The sequence below is a fragment of the Neofelis nebulosa genome, chromosome 18, assembly GCF_028018385.1.
Source record: "Neofelis nebulosa isolate mNeoNeb1 chromosome 18, mNeoNeb1.pri, whole genome shotgun sequence".
NCBI classification, from domain to species: Eukaryota; Metazoa; Chordata; class Mammalia; order Carnivora; family Felidae; genus Neofelis; species Neofelis nebulosa.
Window position 1 is genome coordinate 35,656,527 of NC_080799.1, and position 26,845 is coordinate 35,683,371.

The window sequence follows — 26,845 nt, forward strand, 5'->3', positions numbered from 1 at the left end:
CGTTGAGTGTCATTCAGCTTTTCTTGAACAGGGATGACATCCCTCCGCTCATGGCACAGATTTGGTAGCTTTGAGACGGAAGCAGTGGCCCAGCCCGTTTGAAGATGTGGCTGAAACATCGGTCGGCGTCTCAGCGGCTCAGCCACCGGGTTCCCTCCCCACCCCCCCGTTGCTTCTGCGAGGACTCCCGGGATGAAAGGCTGATTTCCTGACCGGCCCATTGGAAGACCTCAGCACAACAGTCGGGCTCCTGAGAGAGAACTGAATGAGAGGCCGTGACTAAGCCATGTGGTTTGTGGCTCTGGCCTCTACGCTAAAAAAAAAAAAAAAAAAAAAAAAAAAAAAAAAAAAAAGTTGCTGTGGATCCAGGAACAATGAGTCCTATTATGTGGTGGTTCTCGGCCTCTCCAGGCACTCCCAATGGCCCCACAGAGACACCCCCCCCCCCGCCCCGCCACTGGTGCCCCGCTGTGCCTGTGACCGTGACCGGGCACCCACCGCCACGGCAGGGATCTCACCCCTGGCAACTGGGGCATCGTGGGATCGAGGACCCGCCGGGAGCGGAACCCAGGACAAAGTGGCGGTTCATCGTTTCAAAACCCAAACCTCCCTGGGACCACCCCGGTCGGGGTCAGCCCCGGGGTCCTCGGCTCCCCAAGGGGACGCAACCTGGGCGTGCGCTGATGGCTGGCTGCGGGAAGGAGAGGTAGAAAGCCTGGAAGTTCTGAAATGCGGGGAGAACAGATCAGACACCCCAACGCCTTCCACGTTTGTCTGGAGGGCCCTTCAGCAGAAGGCCAGCTATCTCCCTGATCTCCTGCCCAGCATCTTGGAACGAGCTGGCCCCCTCCGGCCTCCGGGGGCTCCGAGGGGGTCTTGCCTGACTTCTCAGGCTCGGCCATCCCCATTTAGGGGCCGACATCTCTCCTGGGCTAAATAAGGCCCAGCCGCCTTGCCCGGGCTCCTGGGTAGCCCCCTGGGGCATCTCATTCCTGCCTTCAGCTCACCCGGCTAAAGAGCTACCCTCCTCCCTCCCCCCGAGCTGATACTTCACGTTTGACCCCCAGTTTGCCGCCAAAATGAAGTGTTCCCTAAGCTCCTTCCTTGGGGGTTCCAGAAAGTAGATGAGTTCAACATGCTTTGTTGAGGAGACTTGGTGAGGCCAGAGGAGCCTCAGCCAGCCTGAGCAGGAGGCCAGAGCTTGGGAGGAGGAAGGGGTGGGCTGGGAGTGGGGTGGAAGCCGCCGAGGGCCAGGGCTCCCAGGTGAAGCCCGGGCTGGCCCCCAGTTTACTACGAAGGATGCCTACACAAGCCACGTTTTAATCACCATAGCTGAGGATGTGCTTCGGGATTGGGATTCACAATCTTCGCGAGTTCACCCAAGTGGGACACCTTGGGGATGCAGGCTTTGGGGGTGCCGGCCCCACCGAGACAGCCACCAACTCATCTTCGTGGAAACCCGGTCCTGAACCTGACACTCTCCCCCCACCCCCCTCCGCACCCTCCCCCAGGCGCCCTGTACCAGGGGCCGTCAGGCAGGTGATGTGCGTCAGGCAGGTGATGTGCTCACAACCCTGGGCCGCACTCCGGGCTCTCCGAGCCAGGTCAGGGTACTCTCCCAGGTGGCCCGCCAGGGAAGGAGGGGCCTGGGACCCGGCAGGTGGGTGGTACTCTGAGAAGAAAGGAAACTAATGTGTGAACGGGGGAGGGAAAAACCCCTCGAACCTCCCCCCACCCTCCAGTGCAGAAAATACTAAATACGACAACAAACAAAAAAGCACGAGTTCCTCTTTCCCGGGCCGGCTGGGTTTCAGATGAAGGTTGGGGCCACGGGCTCTGGTGTTTCCAGCGAAGCCTGCGCTAAGTGATGCCAGGGAGGGGGACAGCACGGGGGGGGGGGGGGGGGGGGGGGAGGGGCAGTGTTCGGCCTGCTGGAGAAACTGCTCCGCCGCCAGGCCGCCCGGCAGCCCTCGGGACGCGTGCCCTGACTCGTCCTTCACCGGCTCGCCAGGGGCAGCGGCCTCCTTGCAGTGACTCCGCTCTCAACGGGAACTGGTCTCCGGCGACCGAAGCAGGGGCGTGTGGTTCCTCCATCCGTTGCCAGCCAAGCAGAAATCCCCACAGCACCCCAGCTGCTGAGCCACGACACTGAGAATGGACGGGTCACGTCCTCTGCCTGCACACGCCCGTGTGGAGACCCCTGGGCCGTGCACCGCAGGCCCTCCCGTGTCCCAGGCCCCCGCCCCCGGCGGAGCCTTGTGTCGGTGGCTCATCATCGCTACCCTCGGTCCCACGTGCTCTACACGGTATCGTTAAAAATCAGCAAACGAGGCTCTAAGCACATGCTTCCAGGGCCTATTTACACTTCAGAGGGTTGTGAGTCCCCGCATTACAGAAGTAGCTCCTTCCGGAACAGGCTCAGCTAAACATTCAAGTAACAAGAGCGCTACGGGGTCGAGAGCCCCGGCGAGGTCAGGCCTGCCCACTGCCTGCAATGGGCAGTCCCACCAGGAGGCCGAGGGGACGCCCGGGGCCACCGGGTCCTGGCTCAGGACGGCCAGGACGTCGGGAGTCCGTGCATGCGGTGACGAAGCCCGGCGAGGCCGTGCCAGCAAGCGTCAGCCCCGCCTCTCAGCGGCCCCCGCCCGCGCCTCCGCACCGGCTGCAAGCGGGCCTGGGGGCCTCGGCATCCCGGCTCAGCCGTGGACTTCTGGGCCGCTGGGGGTCAGCTTGGCCTTCCTCTCCACGCACGGTCCCTTGGCGGAGTACTGCACCAGCAGGAAGGGCTCCTTGGTCTCGCCATCCCCCACGATGCTCTCCTCGTCTTCCGACTGGCTGATGCGCTGCAGCCGCAGGTAGCACCAGCAGCCCAGGATCAAGGCCCCCAGGGCCGCGATGGCGATGAGGATGACGATGACCGTGACCACGCCCGTGGTGGGGCTGTGGTCCATAATAGACATGGTCAGCGCCTGGGGACGCTTCCGCGGGAGGAAGCTCGCAGGGCGGTCGGCTCAGCGAGGCTGGAACTCAGGCTGGACGCAAGGGCCCTGGAAGACAAAGCAGGGGTGAGGCGCCGGCGGGACCCCGACAGCTAACGGGCTCGGGGTGGGGGACGGGGGCTCTCCCACGGGGTCTCTCTGTAATCAGATCTCAGGCCTGACCACCCTGCCCTCACCCCAGTGAAAGACACTGGGAAATGACATCAGTCCCTCTCTCAAACAGGCGGCATGGGGAAGTCACCCAGTCTTCTGGAACACCCGGGAGAGGGAGCTGCAGCCGGCCTGGGAAGAGCCCGAAGCAGCCCGGTCCTGGACCGTGGAGGCACTCAGGACGGCTCTGGGGAGGGCAGGGAAGGGCGGGACAGAGCAGACCCCACGGGCTCCAAGCTCAGCGGCAGGCACAGGACCCAGACTGCACACGGGTCAGTACACCAGTGCCTGTCACTACAGATGCATCAGGGGCCACGCCCAGGGCCACGGGGGACCTGGTGTCCGGATGCTACGTTGGGCGGGGTGGGTGAGACCCAGGGAGGCGAGGCGGAGGCTGAGCTGGCAAGAGGGGACGGCCCTTGGGGAGGAGCGTTCCTGGCAGGGGAGTGGCGTCTTTGAAGGCTCTGAGGCAGGAGAGGGCCTGCTGCTGAGAGGGCGCAGGAGCCGCAGGCGGTGGGCAGCTGGACCCGAAGCGTCAGCTGGTGCCAGTGGGCGGCCGGACCACCGTCTGGCCGCTGCAGGCTCAGACCAGCCCCTCCGCCTCGCAGGGCCTCGGGATCCTCCTCTGTTAACGGGGCTGGGGACTGGCACGGGCGGCCGGCAGCGGGAGGCACAGCATATACAAAACACCCAGACTCTTCCAGTGATGGTGGACGAGGCTGGAGGTGCTGAAGCCAGCGGGCTCCCCTGGGTCCCAAGACCCTGCACTTTCTGGCTTCTCCTCCTCACCATACACGAACCAAATGATAGTGACTCGCACCCGAATGGTGTGAGGGTGGGGAAAAGCCCGCGCCCACCGGGCACGCGGTAAGAGCCAGCTGCGGGATCCATTTCTCTGGTGAGAGGGACGTCAGCGCAAGGACGCAGCATTGGACGGGGAGGTTTTCCCTCCAGACAGGATGGAACTTGACGTCCTTGAGCAATCATCGCCTTAATTAGAAATGGTTCTCACCCACACCAGGGAGACTCCCCGCCCGCCCAAGGCCAGGCTAGCCTGAAGGTCAGAGGCAGCTAAGTCCACGCCCCTGGGGTCTGTCCTGGAACCAGGGGCCCCCCCAGTACGGCCCTGCCACCGGTGCTCACGTTTGCAGAGGCATCCTGGGCAGGGGGGGTGGCACTGTCCCTGCAGTCTGCCCCCTTCTTCCCACCTGCAGGGTCAGGCTGCTGTGGTCACGGCCAACAGGCTCCCTGGCCCACCTGTACGGGTCCACTGTAGCCAATACCCGGTCCCCCAGAGGAAAAGCCCCGAGTCCTTACAGTGACCTACAGGGCCTGACGGGACGCATCCCTACCTGCTGCTACTCCCTAGCCACAGTGACCCCACCGCCTCTGACCTCCAGGCCTTTGGCCCCGCAGGTCCTCCTCTGCCCCAACGCTCTGCTCCCCTCGCCCTTGTCCAGTGGCTCTCAGCTGGGGCGACTGTGCCTCCCAAGGGACATTTGGCAATGTCTGGAGACATTTTTGCCGTCACCACTGGCTGTGGGGGTGCTATTGCTATGGAGTGGGCAGAGGCCAAGGATGTGCTAAACATCCCACAGTGTCCTCCACGAACAGAGATCGGGCCCCAAACATCAACAGTGTGGATGGAGGGTGAGAAGCCCTGATGCTGTTGACGCCAGCTTGGGGGGGGGGGGGGGGGGAACGACGCCTTCCAGGCTCCGCAGTCCAGCGGGGAGAGTCCAGGAGGGTCTCCTTGTCCTACAACTGCACCTGCTCTCCACCCCCACCCCCCCCCCACCGCTCCCTCCAGGGCACTTGCTTCAGTGCGCAACCCTGGCTCCCACAGCACAGCCATCTGGTTAGCACTCGCCTCCCCCCATCGGGCTGTGTGCTCCAGGAGGGGCCCTGCACACTTCTGTGCTGCCAAGTGCACAGGCTTATCCTGGCTTGTTCCCCGTCCTCGGCAGGGCTGCCATCAGCTCCCACAAGCCCTCTCAGCCTGTCCCCCCAGGCCTCCAGACAGGACAGGTAGCCCCCCGCCCCCTCCGCACAACCCTAGATGGCCGGCCAGCTGGGCCGGGGAACCTGTCCCCACCCCCAGGCTCTCCTCCTGCTAGGGAGGACAACCCACGTGCCTCGTCCCTCTCCCCGGACCTCTTGTGTCCAGGGCCTGCTGGGGCACCTGCCTTCCCACCAGGCCCCCGGACAGGAAGACAGCGCAGTGTATCAATTCGGAAGGGGAAGTGTGTGTGTGTTTGGGGAGTGGGGGTGGTTTGGGGGCAGGAAGTGGGAAATCAAACAGTGGCAGCAAGATGGAGGGTGGGGGGACCCCAGGGGCCGAACCTGCCGGGGGGCCTAGGAGGCACCTACAAGTCCAGGGGGAAGCCAAGTGGCCCCTGGACTGATGAGGAAACGGAGACAGCAGCAGCCCCAGTTTAAAGGGACCCTTCGAGAGGAGTGGTGACCTCCAAGCCGTGTCTGCTGCACCTGCCCCAGGCCAGGAGGACTGGGCAGAGCCAGGTATGGGCCTTTCCCTGCCATGAGCATAGAGCCGGGTGACCAGGCCATGGTCATGACCGGCCTGTGCTCCCTGGCACCCCCCGGAATGCGTTTGCTTATTGCCTCATTCACTCGGCAACATTTCCTGGGAACTGATTAAAAAACAAAAAATCTCACCGCGTCATCCGCTGCTCAGAACCCTCCCTGGCATCAGCAGAGAATCAAAACCCCCTGCCCCTCCCTGTCTTCCCACCTCAAGGCCTCTGAACTTTCTGTTCCTTCTGCCTGGAATGTTCTTCCTGGGTTGTCCCATGACTGGCCCCTTCCTATTATATGGGACTTCCTCTGCAGGTGCCTCTGGGAAGATATCTTCCCAGACCACCCTGGCTCCAGATGCCCCACCGCCCCACGCCTGCCACCGCCTTGCACAACTTTGTGTCATTCCCTAGGGCTCCCTGCTGCCTGAAGTTCTCTCGGGTCAGAGAACGTGCCGCCTTGGCGGACTCTGAGTCTGTAAGCAGAGGGCATTGTCCATCTTGCCCACGGCTGATCCCCAGCCCTATTCTCAGCACACAGCAGGCGCTCAATAAATGTCTGCTGAGAGTTCCGAGCCTGGGGACAGAGTGATGAGATAGAGGGGCCCCTGCCCTCATGGGGATCATGGTCAGCAGCACCCCGCCCCCGAGCCAGCTCTCCAACCCAAAGCCACTACTGGGACCCTACGCGTGGGTCCCCGCACCTGTCCCAACCGACTCCTGCCAGAGGCTTGCAGCCTGAGAGCGAGGGCAGAGGCATCGTGTGCAGGTGGATCCACAGCAGGCCTGAGCCCATGAAAGGCAGCTGCCTCCACGTGCTGGGGGGCAGGGAGAGGAGGGGGCCACCAAGAATCAGAGCCCAGAGGAAACCTGAAGCATGAGGGCGGCTGGCTGGTTCCAACCCCTGCACCCCCTTTGGCCCGGGCTGGACCCCATCTCTCCTGGACTTCTCTCATGCCCTTCTGAACCAAAGTAGCTCCTGCAATCAGCAGACGCCTCGCCCTGATCCAGGAAAACCCACGGGGTGGGATCAGGAGGGCCACAGCTTGGGCCGGGTGGATGCCCAGGATGGCGTGTGGGAGACCTGGACCCCTGAGAATGATCATCAAGGAGTTAACATTCATTCCCTATGTTTAATCCTCCTAACGACCCTGCTCACTGGTCTCAACCCCCCCTTTACAGATAAGGAAACTGAGGCACAGACAGTTCGAGTAGATTGCTCAAGAGTGAAGAGCCAGAAAGCAGGATGTGCCCCCAGAAGTCGAAGCCCAGGTGACCAAAGGAAGGGGTCTTCCAAATGCAGAGGGTGGGGCCAGACTGGTGAGGGGGTGGGGGCGGGCAACAGAACGTACTCCCTCGTCCCCCACCTCAGCAGCACGTCCTCACGAGCTCCCTCGGTCAGGACAAAGATCAGCACTGGAAACCCGAGGCCATCTGGATTCCCTGGAACATACAGGACCAACCCTCCACCCTCCCACTCTGCGGACCCCCGGCCCTGCCTCCCTCGACCAGGGTGGCCTGTCCCTCAGGTCTCCCCCACAGCTCCTGCAAAAACAGGCCCTGAAGCCCCGCCTCCCAGTCTACTGAGGCCGCCCCCCTGAGCCCCCCATTCCCTGCCCCCTCTGCCCACCAGCAAGTTCAAAAGGAGAGTCCCCACCTCGGCCACCAGCAAGCTGAGGGCAGATGCCTTTCACTGTCCTGCTCTCCCTCAAAGGCCCACAACTTAGGTCTTCCCCAATGTAGCACTGGGGTCCAGTTACCTGCCTCTTCATGGGACCCCAAAACGGAGCCTTAACCCCAGTCCACGGGTGACCTTACACACTCAGGCCCAGGGGGGGCCACAGCTAGCAACAGGATTCACACCCCCACCTCCCCCACCGCCTTCCCCCCTCTACTGTGAGCTGTTCTGACCTAGCCACGCAAACTGCCCCGCATGGCCTCAGTTTCTCAGTGTGCAAAGTGGGAATGAGGCCCTGACCTCACCCCCCAGGCTGTGGGGAGGATGAGCAGTGATAAGCAATGGGAAAACGGAAGGGCCATGGGGCCATGGGGTTTGCGTGTCACCAGGCACCACGCCTTCCTGGTGCCACAGGGAGGACAGTGAGCCCTTGGGACCACCTCCGACTCCTGTCCCCAAGGACCTGCCTCCCAGGAGGGTACAGAGCCTGGTCCGGGCCTGTAACGACACACAGCCTCTTCCTCAAGGACACCTGCCACCTTCTCGCTTAACTGGGCATATCACAAGTGTCACCCCGCCCAGCAGGACGCCAGCTCGCCACCCCAACCCTGCAGCCTCCATCTCTGGGACGACCCTGCTTACATGGGCCCCTGCTTACAGTGCTTGTGGCACTGTCCCTAGGGGTTACGCCATGCCCCGTGACAACAAAGCCATCTATCTGCCAGGTGTGCCAAGAAACCAGATACTGCCCCTTGGGGGGACCCCAGTTCACAAGCCAGAAACATTTCCTGCCTGGTTTTCCGATTAGAAACACAGGATTGCAGGCAGGACGCAGGTGAAACATCTACTCCGTGCCAGGCCCAAGCAGGCGCGGGGACCCAAGGATGCATCCCGTGAGGTTCCTGCACTCCAAAAACCAGATCGAGAGCAGCAGGGATGCCGATGGGAAACTAACCATCACGGGGCTGTGCCGAGCCACGTAGCCAGTGTCCCCTCAGCCTCCGTCACCCACCCAACCATACCCCAGCCCCCCCGAAGAGGAAGCTCGCACCAGAACCCCCTAGGTTCCCCGCGGGCAGAAGAGGAAGCTGGTACAGACTGAGCCGAGGGACTGCCCCAAGGTCAGTCTTGGTCTTGCGTGGCCCAGGCCTGAGGCTCATGCCCCCACCCTGTGAATCAGCCACTGGTCATTCTCACAGGGTCAGCCACTTGGCCCAACGACTCTGGCAATAACAGTAGATGCTGAACAAAAGTTGGCAATGATTACTTTGTGCTAGACGCTGAGATGCTGAACGCTTCACACGAATCAGTTCTCCTTTCAGCCTCAAAACAACCCTAGTGTTATCACTATGCCCACTTTGCAGATAACATGCGGCTCAGAGAAGTTCAGTCAATTGCCCAAGGTCACACAGCTCAGAAGTAGCCGCAGAGGGATTCAAACCCAGGCAATCTGCATCTGGAATCCCAGATTTCAACCCTAACAGGGAAATATCATATTCTTGACCCCCACCTCCCCACTCCCCTGCCTCAGGCCCAGGTGAACCCCTGTCCCACTGGGGCAGGCAGAGTGAGGAGGGCTCGATGCTGGGGACACAGGGATGACAGGCGCCCGGCAGCTACCGCGTGCCTAGCGCGGTCGACGTGCAGGCGCGGTGCCAGACGAGCTCCACGCACCCTCTCATTTAACCCTGCCAGGCGACGCCATCTCCACCCCTCCACCAAGGAGCTGAGTGAGGCTAGAGGGACGAAGGGGCTCAGCCTACTGGGGGACAGCTGGAGGGGGAGAGACAGCTGGAGAAGCGACTCCAGTCTGCCCGCCCGGGGGGACGGAGGGGGGGGCCCACTATACCCAGTCATGCCCACGCCGCGCAGTCATTGCCGATGGAAACCCGGCACCAAATGCTGCGGCCCGTCCTCAGTTTCCCCACTTGCGAAATGGGCGCCAGACGTCGCCAGCAGCCGCACTCCCACCCCTAACCCCCGGAGCCCGCCGGACCACCCTGGGGGATGCCAGGACGCCCGCCTTCTCCGTTAATTTTAAATATCCCGAGGAGCCCGGCGGCCGGCTTGGGGCGCGGAACTGCGGGCCGCGGTGGCGGGCATGTAGTGGGGGTGGGGGGAAACACCCGCTCCCCGCAAAGCGGCCGCCGCCCCCCGCCGCCTCCTTTGTCCCGATCTCGCCGCAGCGCAGCGGACAAAGAACCCCCGCCCGCGGGCGCGGGCCCCCCGGAACAGACCCTCCGCGCCCCCCGCGCAGCCGCGCCCCCGCCCGGGCCGTCCCTCCCCCGCCGCGGCGACCCCCACCCCCACCCCCACCCCGGCCCGCGGCCGAGCCGCCCCTCGCGAGCCCCCAGCCCATCGGGGCCGCCCCTTCCCCTCCCGCACGTCCCCGCCCGGTCCCAGCGCCCGACCCGTCGGGCTCCGCTCACCATGGCGCCGCCCGCAGCCCGGCCCGATCGCCCCGCGGCAGCCCCGCGGGCCCGGCTCCGCCCGCCAGCTAGCCCGGTCCGGCCGCCGCGCACCGTCGGGACGCTGGAGCCCCGCTCTGCGGCGGGCGGAGCATCTCCGGCTCCGCCCCGGCGGGAGGCGTGGCCCTCTGGGAGCGGCCAATGGAAGCCCGCGCTGGGACGGCGGGGCGGGGCGGACCGGGGCGGGGTCACGTGCGCGCGGGGCCGGGGCGGCCCGGGAGGGGCGGGGGCTGAGCGCAGCTGGCAGTCCTGGGGGCGGGGGCCGGGGGCCGGGGGCGGGGGCGGGGGCGGGGGGCGGGCTCGGCCTCGGCGCGCGCGGATTGGGCGCCTGGGGCTGTGCGGGACGCCGGCCGCAGCTCTCCCTCCAGCGCCCCGACGCTGCCCCTATTCCCGCCCACTCACGGAGAGGGAAACTGAGGCGCGCCGCAGGTAAGGGTGTAGCCTGGAAACGGGGAGCGGCGGAACCCCGGGCCGGGGCAGCAGAGAGGCGGGACCTTGGAGTTGAACCTGCTAGTCTGGGGAAGGAGCAGGTCATTCACTCGTCCCTTCATTCGTTCATTCATTCATTCATTCATTCATTCATCGTTCATGCTTCCGTTGGCTCCACACTACGGAACACCCACGGGTGCCGGGCTCGCCGGTGGCTACGCGAACAGACATGAACACGACAGACAACGCCCCTGCCCTCACGGAGCTCTCATGCAGGTGCGGGCTGAGGCCGCGGGGCATTTGGCCGCTTGTAGTCATGGAATTGAACGTACGAACCCTGGGATTAGCCCCCACCAGGTGCCACGACCTGTACTAACCGCTCAACACACTTCTTCGACCCGACCTGGGACAGAAGAACCAACCCAGGCTCCAAAGTACTGAAGTACCCCCAGCCCTCTCGTGATAGAGGTGGGATTCGAGGCCGGGCCTTGTCTGCCTGTAAACCCCAAGGTGCCAGTTAGTAATCTCCATTTGTCCACCCAAAAAGGCAGTCCAGCGAGATGACACTCCCTTTGTGGCCAGCTGGGGCCTACAGGAGAGGTGAGAGTGGGTCCTCCAAAGCCTCTGTGGCCCAAGTTTCCAGGGCCCCCCCGGTTTGGAAGGCAGGAGGGGGGCAGGGGGAGCCCCTCATCCTGGGAGCTGGAAGGCTTGTCTGCTGTAACAGTCTTTCCCAGTCTCCAGCAAAGCCTCTGGGAGAAGATGGGAGGACCCAGCTCACCAGGCCTGGTGGCCAGGCCCTCCTTACTCCCCCCACTCCACAGCTGGCCTCTTTCCAGGTTTGCACGCACCCAGCTGTTTCCCCGCTCTGGGCCTTTGGCAGTGCTCTTTCCTCCTGCTGCAGCATTCTTGCCCTTCACCTTTCAGATCTCCACAGCAGTCCCCTTCATTATTCTCCCTGGTCTGTCTCTCCCCCTCAGGACTGGGTCTGTCCTTTTCTGCCAAGTCTGCAGAATCGCATCTAGCACCCAGTAGGTGCTGAATATGGGGATGATGCGTGAATGAATGAATGAACGATCACACTGCAGAATTCCGGGCCTGGCCCCACTACACCCTAGCCCAGGAGGTCCAGATGGTGAACTGGGGGAGGGGAGGGGGCGGGTGGCTGGAGGGGGTGTAATTAAGCGGGAACAGGGGACAGAGAGGCACAGGGAAGCCCAGCTCGAGGTCAGGTACCCCTGAGGCCAGATCAAGCATCTCAGAGCAGCTCCTGGGCCCTGCCCAGAGGAGCCACACCTGGGAGCCCAGAGCAGGAGGAAACAGGTTCTTCCCAAGGAGCCAGTTCTAGTGGGTCTGGACAGCCCCATCCTTAGTTGGCAAAGACCTCATTAGTGGTGAGGACATGGCAGGGGTGAGCTCAGAACCCCAGTGCCAGGACTGGCAGATGAGTGAGGATGCCAGGGACACTCTGGGGAGAAAGATTCTGGGAAAATGCCCCATGACTTAAAAGTTGAGAGACCGCTGGGTTCAAATCCAGCCTTTCCTGCTGGCTAGCTTTGGAAAAGCAGCCTACCCTCTCTGTCCTTCATGTGAAAATGGGGGTGGGAGTTAGGTCACCATCACAAGGTCGTTGTGAGCCCGTCAAATGCTTGGTTCCGATGCAGAGGAAGCAATCCTACCCATTCACTTTTACAAAATTTTTTGTAATGTTTATTTGAGAGAGAGAGAGAGAGAGCATGAGCAGAGGAGGGCGAGAGAGAGAGGGAGACACAGAATCTGAAGCAGCTTCAGGCTTTGAGCTGTTGGCACAGAGCCCGATGTGGGGCACCAACTCACAAACTGAGATCATGACCTGAGCTGAAGTCGGAGGGTCAACCAACTGAGCCACCTGGGTGCCCCGCTCTTAACATTAGTAACAGGGGCAGACAGGTGTGGGGTGAACTTGGGCTTCACCATGTGGAATTGGGGCAAGTCACCGCACCTCTCTGAGCCTCAGGCTCCTCCTCTTCACAGGGGGTCCCATGAAACCCACCCGTGGGAATGCTCAGAGGTGGGGGGCTGGTCGTAGGCGACCTGGGACCAGGCTTCCTCTTGTCCGGAGTGAGTTGTTTCAATAAGAAGAACACGAGTAACAGTAGCAACAGACAGCAAACACCACATATGCATAAGCACATTTTAACCCCATTTGACGGATGGGGAAACTGAGGCACAGAAATCACCTGGAAGTCGTGATAAAATGCATATTCTGACTCAGTAGGTCTGGGCCTGAAGTTCTGCTTTTCTCACAAGCAACCAGGGGGTAGTGATGGTTTGTGAACTGTGCTTGGAGCGGTGAGAGGTGAGGCCCTTGGCTAGAGGTCACACAAGTGGGGGGCCCCCCCGAGCCTGTTTCGTCCTCACATCGTAGGCTGCCGAGTGCCCTTAACCGTGGCTGTAACTTCCTGCCTGGCCCCGGCCTTCTCCCCTACAGAGAAGAAGCAGGAAGCGTAGGTCCCCTCCCCAAGCCCATTTCCTCTGTCAGGGCCCCTGCCACCTTCCTCCAGGGTGACATCTGGCCCTTAGAACCTCCCAGCCCCCAGCATCTCCCAGGGGGGGGTCCTCTCTGTTGATGGCGTGGAGCTTCTCAGATGCTCATTAGCCAGGAAGATAATTAAGGGCGAGCGATGAGTTCACCCTGGCTCCCTGGGGCTTGCTGAGACCCAGCTGGGCCTGCCCTGTGCCAGCCTGGCCCTGTGCCCGCTTCCCTGGGGTGCTGGAGGGGCCGGAACCAGGGAGGGGCTTTCTGGGGAGCAGAGAGGTGTCAGCCAGCTGACTCCAGCTGGGCTTCCCTGCTTAGCCACAGCTATCAGGCTGGGTCTCCCCCCAAAAGGGTACCAGGCGTAAATACACCTGGAAACGGCTGGGCCTTCGGGCCGTTTCCCAAAGGGAAAGGTGACCCATTGGTGAGGTCTGCGGGGTGGGGTTAGGTAGGGCACAGAGAAGCCGTCACGTAGCTCTGAATCACACAGCGATTGTCTGGTTCAAGGGGAAGAAGCTTCACCTCCTGTTACGCAGCTGTAACATCCCTTGAAGGCTGGCTCAGCCCCTTGTCACCCGGAGAGAGCAGACCCTGGGCTCAGAATCTTGCTCTGTCTACACCCTTGACCTAGAACTTAATAGCGTGTCATTCTCTGCCTATGTATGTTTGCAGTTACTTTCTCTTTGTGGCACAGGTATTGCTTTGCCATTGATGATAGTGATATACCCATTGCTTATTACATCACCCTAATATTTAGTGGGGTGGGAAGAGTGAGTCACCTTGAAGCAGAATGTAACGGAAGATAAGTGTAGAGGTGACACGGGAACAGGGAAGCAAGGGGACGGTGGCAGATGGTTGGATGAGGTGGGGAACCTGTCCAGCCGGCCAGAACTCACGTTAGGAACCCCAGGTGCACAGAATTGCGGGCACATCATAATCCGGATCATGGTGTATTCTCTTTGGTCCTTGCAGGACCTGCTCTCGTTTTCTTGAATATTTTTTAAGGGTTTGTTTATTTTTGAGAGAGAGAAAGAGAGTGCACGAGCAGGGAGGGCCAGAGAGACGGGGAGACAGAACCCGAAGTAGGCTCCAGGCTCTGAGCTGTCAGCACAGAGCCCGGCGCGGGGCTGAACCCACAAACCGTGAGATCACAACCTGAGCTGAAGTTGGATGCTTAACCGACTGAGCTACGCAAGCCCCCTTAAAAATTGCCATAATTATTTTAGTCACATACCACGCCCACCCATCAAAAGCTAGGACCCTAACGATGGCCAACATCTAATCCCGAGGCAGCCCTCCCATCCCTGCCTTGTATCCTGTCTGTATCTCAGCCTGCTTTACCTTTTGATTGGTTTTATCATACCCACATCCTAAAAAATATACAGGCACACAGTGGAGATATTGTCGATTTTATCCAGACCAACGTAGTAAAGCAAATACTGCAATAAAGCGAGTCAGATGCATTTTTTTTTTGGCTTCCCAGGGTATGTATGTATGTCTACACCACACTGGAGCCTATTAAGTGCGCAATAATATTAGGTCTAAAAAAACGATGCACATGCCTTTAGCAATTCTAAAAACACACTAGCCATCGTCTGAGCTTTCAGTGCGTCATAACCTTTCTGCTGGTGGAGGGTCTTGCCTCGATGGTGATGGCTGGTGGCTGCTGAAGGTGGGGGTGGTGGCTCTGGTGGTTTCTTAAAATGAGACAACAGTGAAGTTTGCCGCATCGATGGCTTTCCTTTCCAGAACAATTTCTCTGTAGCACGTGACGCTCCTCGCGAGCGTGTCACCCACAGTGTAGAGCTTCTGTCCAAACTGGAGCCGGTCCTCCAAACCCCGCTGCTCCTTCCTCCGCTCGGTCTCTGGAATATTCTCGATCCCTTGTTGCCGTTTCAACCACCTGCACGGCATCTTCACCAGGAGTAGATTCCATCTCAAGGAACCACTTTCTTTGCTCCTTCATAGGAAGCAGCTCCTCATCCGTTAAAGTTTTACTATGACGCTGCTGCAGTTCAAATAGAACAATAATGAAAAGGTGCGGAACGTTTTGCAAGAATTACCAGAATGTGACACAGAGACACAGAGCGAGCAGATGCTGTTGGGGAAGAAGTCACCCATAGACTTGCTCAGCACAGGGTTGCCACGAACTTTCAGTTTGTAAAAAAACCCACAGTGTCCGTGATGCACAGTGAAGCGAAGCGTGACAAAACAAGTTCTCCCTGTGTTTTTAATTTTAGTTTCTTCTCGCTCACTTTATTAGAAGAGTGTATTAGCTTCTCGGGGCCGCTGGGACGCATAACCACAAACCTGGCGGCTTAAGACCATAGAAATTTATTCTCTCTCAGTCCAGGAGGCCAGAGATCTGATATCAAGGTGTCGGCAGGGCTGTGCTCCCTCTGAAGGTTCCAGGGAAGGATCTGTTGTTCCCTGTCGCTCCTGGTGGCTGGTGGCCAGGCTTGGCAGTCCTTGGCCTGTGGACGCGTCACCCCAGTGTCTGCCACCGTTGTCCCAAGTGATCTCCCCTGTGTGTCATTGTCTCTCCCTCCCACCCCCCAACATTATTGAAGAGTAATCGACAAATATAACTGTATATTTAAAGGGTACAGGGATGCCTGGGTGGCTCAGTCGGTTGAGCGTCCGACTTCGGCTCAGGTCATGATCTCTCATTTCGTGAGTTCAAACCCCGCACTCGTGAGCGTCCAAGCTCAGTTCAGAGCCTGAGCTTGCTTTGGATTCTGTGTCACCCTCTGTCTTTGCTCCTCCCCCACTCTCTCAAAAATAAGTAAACATTAAAAAAAAATTTTTAAGTATACAATATGATGATTTGATACACATATACATTATGTACCAAGATAATTATATCATGATGCTGAACATCCTTCTCAACCATGCATATACATGGTATATCAAGGTAATCGACACACCCGTCCCCTCACATGCTTGCCTCTGTGTGTGTGTGTGTGTGTGTGTGTGTGTGTGTGCGTGTGTGTGTGTGTCCCACACCTTCTTCATCCATGCATCCGTTGATGGACATTAAAGGTTGTCTCCATGTCTTGGATCTTGTGAATATCGCTGCAGAGACATAAGGGTACAGGTGTTTCTTCAAGATCTTGATTTCCTTTCCTTCAGATCTATACCCAGAAGTGGGATTGCTGGATCGTAGGGTAGTTCTACTTTTGATATTTTGAGGAGCGTCCATACTGTTTTCCCTCCTGGCTGCACCAGTTTCCATTCTCACCCGCAGTGCACCAAGGCTCCCCTTCCCCACTTCCTCCCCAACACTTGTCTCTTGTCTTTGTGATGACAGCCATGCTAACGGATATGAGGCGGTATCACCTTGTGGTTTGGATTTGCGTTTGCCTGGTGGTGAGTGATGTTGGGCACCTTTTCATCTACCTGTTGGCCATTCATGTATCTTCTTCGGGAAGATGTCTGTTCAGGTCCTTAGCCCATTTTTTCATCGGATTGTTTGCTGTTTTGGCTATTGAGTTGTATGAGCTCTTTATATATTTGGGATCCCATTCCGTAGATTGCCTTTTTGCTTCATGGATGGTTTCCTTTGCTTTTCATAAGCTCTTTGGTTTTATATAGTCCCACTTGTTTGTTTTAGCTTTTGTTGCCTGTGCTTTTGGTATCTTATATAAGAAATCATTGCCAAGACTAACATTAAGACTAACATCAATGTTTTCTTCTAGAAGTTTTATGATTTGAGGTCTTACGTGTAAGTCTTTGATACATTTTGAGTTAATTGTTATGAGTGGTATGAGACAGGGGTCTGGTTTCATACTTTTGCATGTGGATATCCAGTTTTCCCAATACCACTTATTGAAGAGACTTGTTTTTCACCTCTGTGTGTTCTTGGTACCCTTGTCAAAAAAATTAGTCGACCACGCATGGGTGAGGCCCATTCTCACCCAGTATGACCTCATCTAAACTTAATTAGTCACATCTGCAAAGACCCTGTTTCCAAATAAGTTCATATTTATAGGTTCCAAGGATTAGGACTTGAGTATGTTTTGGAGGAGGGGGAACACAATTCAATCCACAGCAAAGGGCATCCAGGCCACCAAAAAATGGTATCAGGGCATATGAATCTTCTGGGACTTAGTTTCTTCATGTAATAGTATGTAGCTAGGATTGACCCATAATAGTTCACTTGTTTTAGCTGTTCTGTCCCAGTCCACCAGGTCAGTGGACCCCTGATCCATCACCTCTCCTGTGGATGGCCTTTTGGACCGTGTCCCATTTGGGCCGTGTCCCACTTGGTTTTTGTTTAAAATTTTTTTTATGTTTATTTATTTTTGAGAGACAGGGGGAGACAGCACCAGCGGGGGAGGGGCAGAGAGAGAGGGAGACACAGAATCCGAAGCAGGCTCTGGGCTCCGAGCTGTCAACACAGAGCCCGACGTGGGGCTCAAGCCCACGAGCCATGAAATCATGCCCTGAGTCAAAGTTGGACACCTAACTGACTGAGCCACCCAGGCGTCCCTAAAGTGGTTGTACTAATTACATTCCTACCCTCAGCATGTGCCACCCATGTCCTTTCTGACACTTGGTATTTTTAGATTTGAAAATGTTTGCCAATTGAGTATAAAATTATTTCCGGTTGAGATCTTGATCTGTACTTCCTTGATCACTAATGATACGAAGCATCCTTCTCAACCCTACGGACTAAAACATCTTCACATATACTTTCTACTAAGGTTCTGCAGCTTTGTCTTAGACATTTGAGTTCATTATCTATCATCCTTCCCAACACTGAGTTCTAAAGGAGATTTACCTATAATTTCTATTAAAGACTTTTAAGTGTTTTTTGTTGATCGTTGGCATTTAAGTCTTCAATCTAGAGTTGAGCTTTGTATAGATGGTACGAGGTAGGGATCGGTCGTATAATCTCAGGGGCTTTTGTAGGGTAGCAGGTGTATTTGGGGAACAGTGGGACAGGACATTCGACTGGAACTCTGGAGTGTACTGGAAATTGCTCACCGGATTTTCTCAGATTCTGCTTTTTCAAGTTCTGCTTCTCGCATGGACTGTCGCCTGTGAAATCTTAAGCTTCATGTCTGTGAGCCTCAGTTTCCTCATCTGTACAACAGTGGATACTGCCCTGGGTATGGAGATTATATGAGTTAAAATATGCAGAATGCTCCCCACGTTGCCTGGTACACAGCATAAGAACACTGACTAGCATTTATTGAGCACTTACTGTGTGCCAGGTCACTTGCCGAGTACTTGATATGTGCTATTAAGTCATTGGGCCCCTGGCAACTCCACAAAATAGATGTTATTCCCTACCATTTACAGATGAGGAAACTGAGTCTCAGTGGGGGTGAGTAAATCCTCTGAGGGCACACAGCTAGCATGCAGTAGAGGACTCTGACCCTGGCAGTCTGGCTGTAGACCCCTCATCCATCACCACCACCAATCAAAGCCATTTCCCTTCCTTTCCTCCGTAGTCCAGAGTCCAGCCCCTGGGCCTGGGGAGCGGAATGGCTGCCTCTCTAGGAGGAAGCATCTGAAGGTTGAAATGGAGTGGCGGTAGGCAGTGAGGTTGACCCCCCTCCCCCGATTCCCCTGGGGCCCCTGCCTTTGACTCTGAACTCACGAGGGGCTGTTGGGGAAGTCCATCCAGCCTCTCCCTCCACAGGCCATAGACCAAGTGAATCACGGGCCATAATGTTCCCCCAGGGTCATCCATTATTCACAGCTGCCATTCTGGGCCTGGGGTGGCTTTGGGGTCAGGCAGGAATTACTCCCAAGGCCCGGCTCCCCGAGGCTTTTATCCACAGCTGAGCCTGAGCACACAGCCCCCTTGTCTACATCAGAGGGCTGGGGGCTTCCCACCGAGAGAACACGGAGATTCCAGCACGTGCTGTAGGCCTGTGGCCGCCAGTAGACAAGGGGCTCAGAGCTGCCTTTGAACCCAGCTTTGTCACTTTCCAGTTACTGATCACTGGAGGTGCTGTTACTACATTTGCTCCTCCAGGGACGGTGTCCCAGCCCCGTTTAGGGTATAAAGGCAGAGTGACCCCTCAGGGAGTTGCAGCCTCCTGCAGGAGACAGACCCCTGATGTGCTGCATGCAAAAAAGGGCTTCTAATCAGCCAACACGTCCCCCCGAAGAAGCTGGTTCAAGGGGATGATTCATGAAACGGCTGTCTATTGAACACCTGCAATGTGCCCCATAAGCTTCTGTGGTGACCACCAGTCCTGTCCCCACCTCCGTGGCCCTTACAGTCCAGTGCCCCAGGAAATGCGGGGCCCTGCTAGGGGGAGACCTCCCAGGGTCAGTCTGCGGCCACGCTGGGACATGGGCTGGGGGCAGAGGGCTCCCAGGTCTGCGCATGTGTGGGGTAGGGACTCATGAACACCCATCCCTGAAACTACAAAGCCCATGTCCCCCACACCTGCCTGTTGGAAGACTCTGCCTGAGGGGCTGGAGTAAGAGTGGAGTCCCCCAGAACCACTCAGACCTGAGATTGTCTTTTGGCGTGTATGAGTTTATCGTTGCACAACAAACTCCCCAACCCTTAGCAGGCATGTTTTTTCTTGGAGGTTCTATGGGTCAGGTATTCCCGAGTGGCTCAACTGGTTGGTTCCGGCTCAGAGTCCCTCATGAGGCTGCGGACAAGAGGCCATCCAGAGCTGCAGTCACATGAAGGCTTCAAGGTCGGAGAACCCACCTCCACGCGGCTCTCACTCACCTGGCTGTAGGCAGGAGGCCTCCGTTCTTTCACGGCGAGGGCTTCTCCAATGGGCTTCTTGAGTGGCCTTGCAATATGGCGGCCAGCTTCCCCAGCCTGAGTGATTCCAGGTAGGGAGCAAGAATGCTCGTCACGGAAGTCACCCCCCATCACTCCTACCATATTCTGTTCCCTAGAAGTGGTCACTAAGTCCAGCTCACAGCTCCACTTTTTGAGGGAGGGGGTGTCAAGGAATTTACTTGAAAATCCCCCATGGAATATACTTGAAAATCCCCACACTGGGTGACCTTGGGGAAGTCCCTTCTGTGTCAGCCTCATTCTTGTCATCTGTGGGATGGGGGTAATGAGCCATCACACCTGCCTCGCAATTGCCCTGGTGACAATGAGACAAGAAGATACAAGTGCAGGGCTTGTCATGTGAGAGACACCCCAATAAACCCCAGTCATTGATAGCACTGTGAGTATTTAAAGGGACTTACCCAGGGTTAGCCCCCATTCTCTTTGCCCAGTGGGTCTCAACCCTGCCTGGCTGCACAGGAGGATCACACACAGAGCTTTAAAAATAGAAACACCCATTTGGGCACCTGGGTGGCTCAGTCAGTTGAGCGTCCGACTTCGGCTCAGGTCATGATCTCAGGTCCGTGAGTTCGAGCCCCGCATCGGGCTCTGTGCTGACAGCTCAGAGCCTGGAGCCTGCTTCAGATTCTGTGTCTCCCCCTCTCTCTACCCCTCCCCTGCTCACGCTCTGTGTCTCTCTGTCTCCCAATAATAAATAAATGTTAAAAAGAAATAGAAACCCATCTCTGAAACTCCCACCCCATTTTCTGATTCATTAGGTCTTGAATGGGGCCTCTAAGTCCCCATCTTTTTTAAAGCATGCCAAGTAATTCTTATTCGCCACCAGGGCTGAAATCAGTGGCCTGACCTGGGAATTCTTAAGTCACCCACCAACAGATAAAATGTAAGGAAGAAATTAAAACCGAAGGAAGGGAAGTCCCTGTAATTCAGTACTTGTCAATGCATGGTCCTCTGCGTCACCTGGGAACTTGTTAGAAATGCACATTCCGGGGCTCCTTGGGAGGCTCAGTAGGTTAAGCGTCTGACTCTTGATTTCAGCTCCGGTCATGATCTCATGGTTCATGTGTGCTAACAGCAGAGCCTGCTTGGGATTCTCTCTCCCTCTCTCTCCCTCCCTCTCTCGATAGATAGATAGATAGATAGATAGATAGATAGATAGATAGATAGATAGATAGATAGAAAAAAAAAGGAAATCCACATTCTTGGGACCCACCCAAGCCTACTGAGTCAGGAGCCCCATCAAGCTGTGTTTCAGCAGCTTCTCCAGGTGCACAAGCCAGAGACCCACGACTCACTGCTCTCTCTCTCTCTCTCTCTCTCTCTCTCTCTCTCTCTCCTTTGCTCCCTTTGGTGAAACAAGTTGCCACGTTGGAGGGGACCAAACGGCAAGGAACCGAATGCTGCCAACATCTAGTGAGTGAGCTTAGACGCAAATTCTTCCCCAGCCAGCCTGCGAATGAGACCACAGCCCAGGCCGAGAGCCTGTGAGAGACCCTGAGCTGGAGGAGGCCACGCCCAGACTCCTGCCCCACAACAACCGTGAGGTAACTTTTGTTGTTTTAACCCGCTAAGCTATGTGGCCATTTGTTGTGCAGCAGATAGATAACTGATAGGAGGGTGGATACTGACAGGACTGAAGGAACTGCAGGAGTAATCTAGAAGCTGTGTTAAAGGAGATTTGAGAAAAGTTCAAGGCGTAGACCTTGTTTGGATCCCGATTGGAACACACTCATTTGAACAACACATTGTGGTTTTTTCATTGGTATTCAGGGAAATTACCGCAGGGATCCTGGATGATATTAGGGTATTATTGTTCACTTTTATTTGGTATAATAATACCACAGTGGTGTTATTATTTGGTATAATAATACCACGGTTGGAGATAAGCTTTCAGATAATCAGGTGGAGGGATGCCTGGGTGGCTCAGTCGGTTAAGTGCCCGTCTCTCGGTTTCAGCTCAGGTCGTGATCTTATGGTTTTGAGTTCAAGCCCCATGTCGGGCTCTGTGCTGACAGGGCAGAGCCTGCTTGGGATCCTCTCTCTCTCCCTCTCTCTCTGTGCTCCTGTTCTGCTCGCATGCTCTCAAAATAAATAAATAAACGTCAACAACTAAAATCATCAGGTGGAGGGATGCCTGGTTGGCTCTGTCCGAAGAGCGTACAACTCAGGATCTTGGGGGCGTGAGTTTGAGCCCCACCTGGGGTGTAGAGATTACTTACATAAATACAAAACTTAAAAAAAATCAGGTGGAGAGGGGGTGTATATGTCAAACAAAATGATTGGCCACGAGTTGACGGTTGTTGAGGGTAAGTGTGGTGTTTAGAGGCTCCCTTTCTATTTTCTATGCCTTTGCCAATGTTTGAAATTTTCCATAATAAGAATTTTTTTTTATTTTTTAACGGTGTGAGCCAAATGTGCCCATTTTACAGATGGACAAAGCAAACCCCAGAAGCAGACAGGAGGATTGGAGGGAGTTTGGGATGGGTGGTACTTAGGTCATTGACCCTGAGGGCTATACCTGGTCCCCACCTGTGTTTTGTTCATCCTGGGGAAGGGGCTTGTGCACAGACTCTGGGGTCTGCTTCCCCGCCTGACGCTGGGTGTGGGGAGGGATGCCCCTGCCCTCTGAATCACAACTTTCCGGCACTCCATCCGAAGCACCTGCTGGCTGGCTATTATGTCTATACCCATGAGGGGCATCTTTTAAGTGCATGAGTGTTAATGTCGCTTATGTTCTAATATATTAAGTCATCGCAAGGAGTATATTATCATGTTTTAATATAGATCTTTTTTTTTTAACAAGATACTTAACCAAAGGGACGAGCCAGGCTCCCTCCCTTCTGTCCTCCAGTCATTTCCCAAAGCCAGCGATCTCATTCATTCATCCATCAGATGTTTGTTGAGTACCTACTATGTTCCAGACACCGTGCTAGGCTGTGAGGTCCGATAGGAATATGATCACGAGCCTCAAATGAGAGCTGCAGGTGAAAGTTTAACTTTTCAAGGAGGTGCGTTTGAAAAAAAAAAAGTAGAAAGAAACCGGTGAAATTAATTTTTATAATATGTTTCTTTAGTTTACTATATCCAAACCCAGGACGTGGAACCAATTTAAGAATTATTAATGAGATAGCTTACATTGTTTTTTCATCCCGGACTAGCCTGCTGGGGCTGCATAACAAAGTCCCACAGGCTGGGTGGCTTACACACCTGAAATGTACTTGCTCACAGCTCTGGAGGCAGGAAGTTCAAGACCAAGCGCGGGAAGAACTGGTTTCTCCTGAGGCTTCTCTCCTTGGCTTGTAGATGGTCTGCTTCTGGCCGAGTCCTTACGTTGTGTTGTCTCTGTGCCTGTGTCCCTGTTTTCTAATCTCCTCTTATAAGGACGCCAGTCACATCATATTAGGGCCCCTCTTAACTGCCTCATTTTACCTTCAACACCTCTTTAAAGGCCCTGTCTCCACATAGAGTCACATTCAGGTGCGCCTGGGTGGCTCAGTCGGTTAAGCGGCCGACTTCGGCTCAGGGCACGATCTCGCGGTCCGTGAGTTCGAGCCCCGCGTCGGGCTCTGTGCTGACAGCTCTGAGCCTGGAGCCCGCTTCGGATTCTGTGTCTCCCTCTCTCTCCGCCCCTCTCCCGCTTGTGCTCGCGCTCTCTCTCTCTCTCTCTCTCTGTCAAAAATAAATAAACATTAAAAAAATTCAAATACAGTCACTTTCTGACCGAGTGAGCATTAGGGCTTGAGCATGTGACTTTTGGAGGGAGACACACCCAGTGTGTATTTGACTCATGTCACATCTCTGTCCCAAGCAGCCCCATTGCAAGTGCTCAGTCGTCACCTGTGCCTGCTGGTTACCCCCTGGGACAGCGCCATTCTGGCTCAGGGGTCACAGCGGCCAACACGGTGGACAAACACCCCTGCCCTCATGGGGCTTCTTCCCTGGAAGAGACAGACGACAAATAAGGAGGTAAAGTGTATAGTATGTCATGTGCGTTCTAGGGAGAGGGACAAGAGAGAGAAAAGTGTGAGGGGTGGGGGTCCAGGGGTACATTATATGTCCCCTGTGCACCCTTCCAGACATATCCTGATGGATGGGTGGATGGACAGATTAGACATGTCCCCATTCTTTTGGTATATATATTTTACGTTTATTTATTTTGAGAGAGACAGAGAGAGAACACGAGTTGGGGATGGGCAGCTAAAGAGGGAGAGAGAGAATGCAAAGCAGGCCCCATGCTGTCGGCACAGAGCCCTACGTGGGGCTCGAACTCACATACAGCATGATCATGACCTGAGCCGAACCAAGAGGCAGATCCTTAACCAGCTGAGCCGCCCGGGCTCCCCTGCTCCTTTTTATCTATTTATCTTTTTGAGACATAATCAGCATATTAATTTCAGGCGTACAACATAATAATTCGATCTTTGCATACATTGCAGAAAGATCACCACAGTAAGTGGCCTTAATATCAGTCACCGCACAGAGTTACAGAGGTGCTTTTCTTGTGATGAGAACGTTTAAGATCTACTCTCTCAGCAACTTTCACGTACACAATACAGTATTATTAACTGTCGTCGCCATGCTGTATGCGACAGCCCCAGGACTTACTTCTCTTGTAACCGGGAATTTGAACCTTTTGACCGCCTTCACCGCGTCCACCCCCGGCCCCATCCCTGGCCCTGGTGCCTGACCACCAGCAACCTGTTCTGTTTCCATGATGCGGCTTTTTCAGATTCCGCGTGTAAATGAGATCACACAACATTTAACTTTCTGTCTGACTGATTGCGCTTCGCGGGAAGCCCTCAAAGTTCCATCCACGCTGTTGAAAATGGCAGCATTTCCTTCCTTCTTTATGGCCGGGTGGGATTCCGCTGTATACGTATCCACCACATTTTCTTTACCCATTCATCCATCGATGGACACGTAGGTCGTTTCCATGTCTTGGCTGTTGGAAATAGTGCTGCAGTGAATCCGTATCTTTTAGCGACGGTGATGTCATTTCCTGGATCTATACCCAGAAGTGGAATTACTGATCACATGGCAGTTCTATTTTTATTTATTTACTTTTTGAGAACTGCACCAATTTGCGTTCCCACCAGCAGCGCGCAAGGGTTCCTTCCCTTTTCTCCGCATCTTCGCCGACACCGGTTTCCTCTTTGGTTTGTTTTTTGGTTTTTAATTTTTTTTATTAGTTTTTTTTTTTTTTTTTTGAGAGGCAGAGAGAGACAGAGCGCGTGTGGGGGAGGGGCAGAGAGAGAGAGGAGACCCAGAGTCCGAAGCAGGCTCCAGGCTCTGAGCCGTCAGCCCAGAGCCCGACGCGGGGCTCGAACTCACGAACCGCGAGATCACGACCTGAGCCGAAGTTGGACGCCCAACCGACTGAGCCACCCAGGCGCCCCTTGTTTGTTTTTTAATAGCCCTTGTACATGTGTGAGGTAGCACCTCGTCTTGGTTTTCATTTGCATTTTCCTGGCGATTCGTGACACTGAGCCCCTTGTCACGTACCTTGTACACATACTTGGCAAGTACATACTTGCCATATACTTCACATACTTGGCCACATTCACATACTTGGCCATCTGTACGTGTTCTTTGGAAAAATGTCTACTCGGATCCCCCTGCCCATTTTTATTTAAAAAAAAATTTTTTTTTAAGTTTATTTATTTTTGAGACAGAGAGAGACAGAGCATGAACGGGGGAGGGTCAGAGAGAGAGAGACCACAGAATCTGAAACAGGCTCCAGGCTCTGAGCCATCAGCCCAGAGCCCGACGTGGGGCTCGAACTCACGGACCGCGAGATCGTGACCTGAGCCGAAGTCAGACGCTTAACCGACTGAGCCACCCAGGCACCCTGCCCCTGCCTATTTTTAAATGAGATGTTTGTTTTCTGCTCTTGAGTTGCATGAATGAGATATCCCCATTTTAAAAATACAGATGGTGATCTTCTATACATGCTGTTCTTTGCGCTTCTTACTTGAAAATATATCTCAGAACTCACTTCCCATCATCACACATGGATAGGCCTTATTCTGTTTGATTTCTTGATTTTAAAGAATAATTTGGAACATATGAAAACATGGTGCTGCCGAGCTAGAGAAACGGAACCTGCCGTTGGTTGAGCGCTGACCCCCCCGATCGCCGGCCCACTCATCCGATCGTCCTCACAACCCCGCAGTGTGGGTGCTGTTCCGAAAAAACAGTTCAGGTTCATGAGCAGCTTTTATAAACAGGTGGAAAATAAGAACTACTAACTTCAGGGAAATTTCAAGTCCCAGATGGCAATATTACTAGATGGTAGGGTCCGAGAGACCTCCCTGCCAAAGTTACCAGGATAATAGACTAGTCCTGTATAGTGATATCATATTTCATTAATATGGGGTCATTACCATTTAGCAATATAGTAACAAGAATATAACGTAATCAGGGAGAGCTGAGAAGTTACCCCTGCAGGGATTGAGACCCTGTGCTTGGGGATGAGGCTGTGGTTGGGATACCGGGGCACAAGGGTCCAGACGGGACTCTGCCCCCTTGGATCTCCCTCCAGGCAGGAAGAAGCTTCCAGAAGGGAAGGTGGTGCCAGGAGTCAAGATGGAACTGGCCTGCTGGCCTCCACGTGTGAGATGAGAGATGGGTAGAGGGCACATTCCTATAGCACAACCCACCTTCCAAGCCCCAGAACCTTCTGTGCCCAGCCAGCTAGCTGCTCCTTCCTGTTCAGGGTGATCCGGAGCCGGCAGGCTCCTCAGGGTCTCTACAAATGCTGCGATTTCAGGCAGTATGCCTGTCCTGTCAGGAAATGCCTGTGATTCTGGAATGGGCCGATGGGCTGACCATAGTACCGGCCTCTGGGGTATGGTGAGGTCGGTGCCTTCATGTGCACAGAACGCTCAGAGCCGGACCTAGAAGCACTGAAGCTGTTGTGATCACCTTGAGCCCCAACAGGCCCCGTGTGACTCAGGGGAGGGGATTTGCCTGGGACCAGACTGCCCCACACGGAACCGGCTCCTGAGGGAGCATTGTTCTGCGCTCGAAGCCACGCGGTCTGTGGGTTCAGGCCTGACTGTGCCCCATCCCAGCTCTGAGACCCCACACACCTCCCCAAGCCCCACTTTCTCCATCTGTAGCTTGGGCTTGGTCCACGGGCAGCCTGAGCACTCGGTGAGAGCCCTGGCCAACTGGGGTGTGCCCGAAAATGAGGATCATTTCTGAGCAGAGCTGGTGCCCCTCAGGGCTCCCTGCTTGCTGATGCACTGAGGAAAACCCGTGCACACTGCCCTGGGCCCCTGCCAGG

At 55.7% G+C, this 26,845-nt stretch overlaps 1 protein-coding gene and 1 long non-coding RNA gene across 3 annotated transcripts in view; one reads left to right on the forward strand and one right to left on the reverse strand.

Moving 5' to 3' along the window:
* Positions 1 to 2,333: 2,333 nt before the first annotated feature.
* On the reverse strand, positions 2,334 to 9,941 carry SNN (stannin). Its single transcript, XM_058710420.1, has 2 exons — positions 9,791 to 9,941; positions 2,334 to 3,047 (listed from the first exon to the last, which is right to left on the reverse strand). Exon 2 carries the CDS (start codon positions 2,958 to 2,960, stop codon positions 2,697 to 2,699), a length of 264 nt encoding a protein of 87 aa, XP_058566403.1. The 5' UTR covers positions 2,961 to 3,047; positions 9,791 to 9,941; the 3' UTR covers positions 2,334 to 2,696.
* A 195-nt stretch (positions 9,942 to 10,136) lies between these two features.
* The window catches only part of LOC131501438 (uncharacterized), a 68,148-nt gene continuing 51,439 nt past the window's right edge, over positions 10,137 to 26,845 (forward strand). For both annotated transcript variants that reach the window (XR_009256789.1, XR_009256790.1), the window contains exons 1-2: positions 10,137 to 10,258; positions 20,918 to 21,096. This is a non-coding gene — a long non-coding RNA (uncharacterized LOC131501438). The remainder of the gene's footprint in view (positions 10,259 to 20,917; positions 21,097 to 26,845) is intronic.

Bases quoted from the DNA above. Each gene is read 5' to 3' on its own strand.
- SNN (XM_058710420.1), bottom strand. From the start codon at position 2,960: ATGTCTATTATGGACCACAGCCCCACCACGGGCGTGGTCACGGTCATC.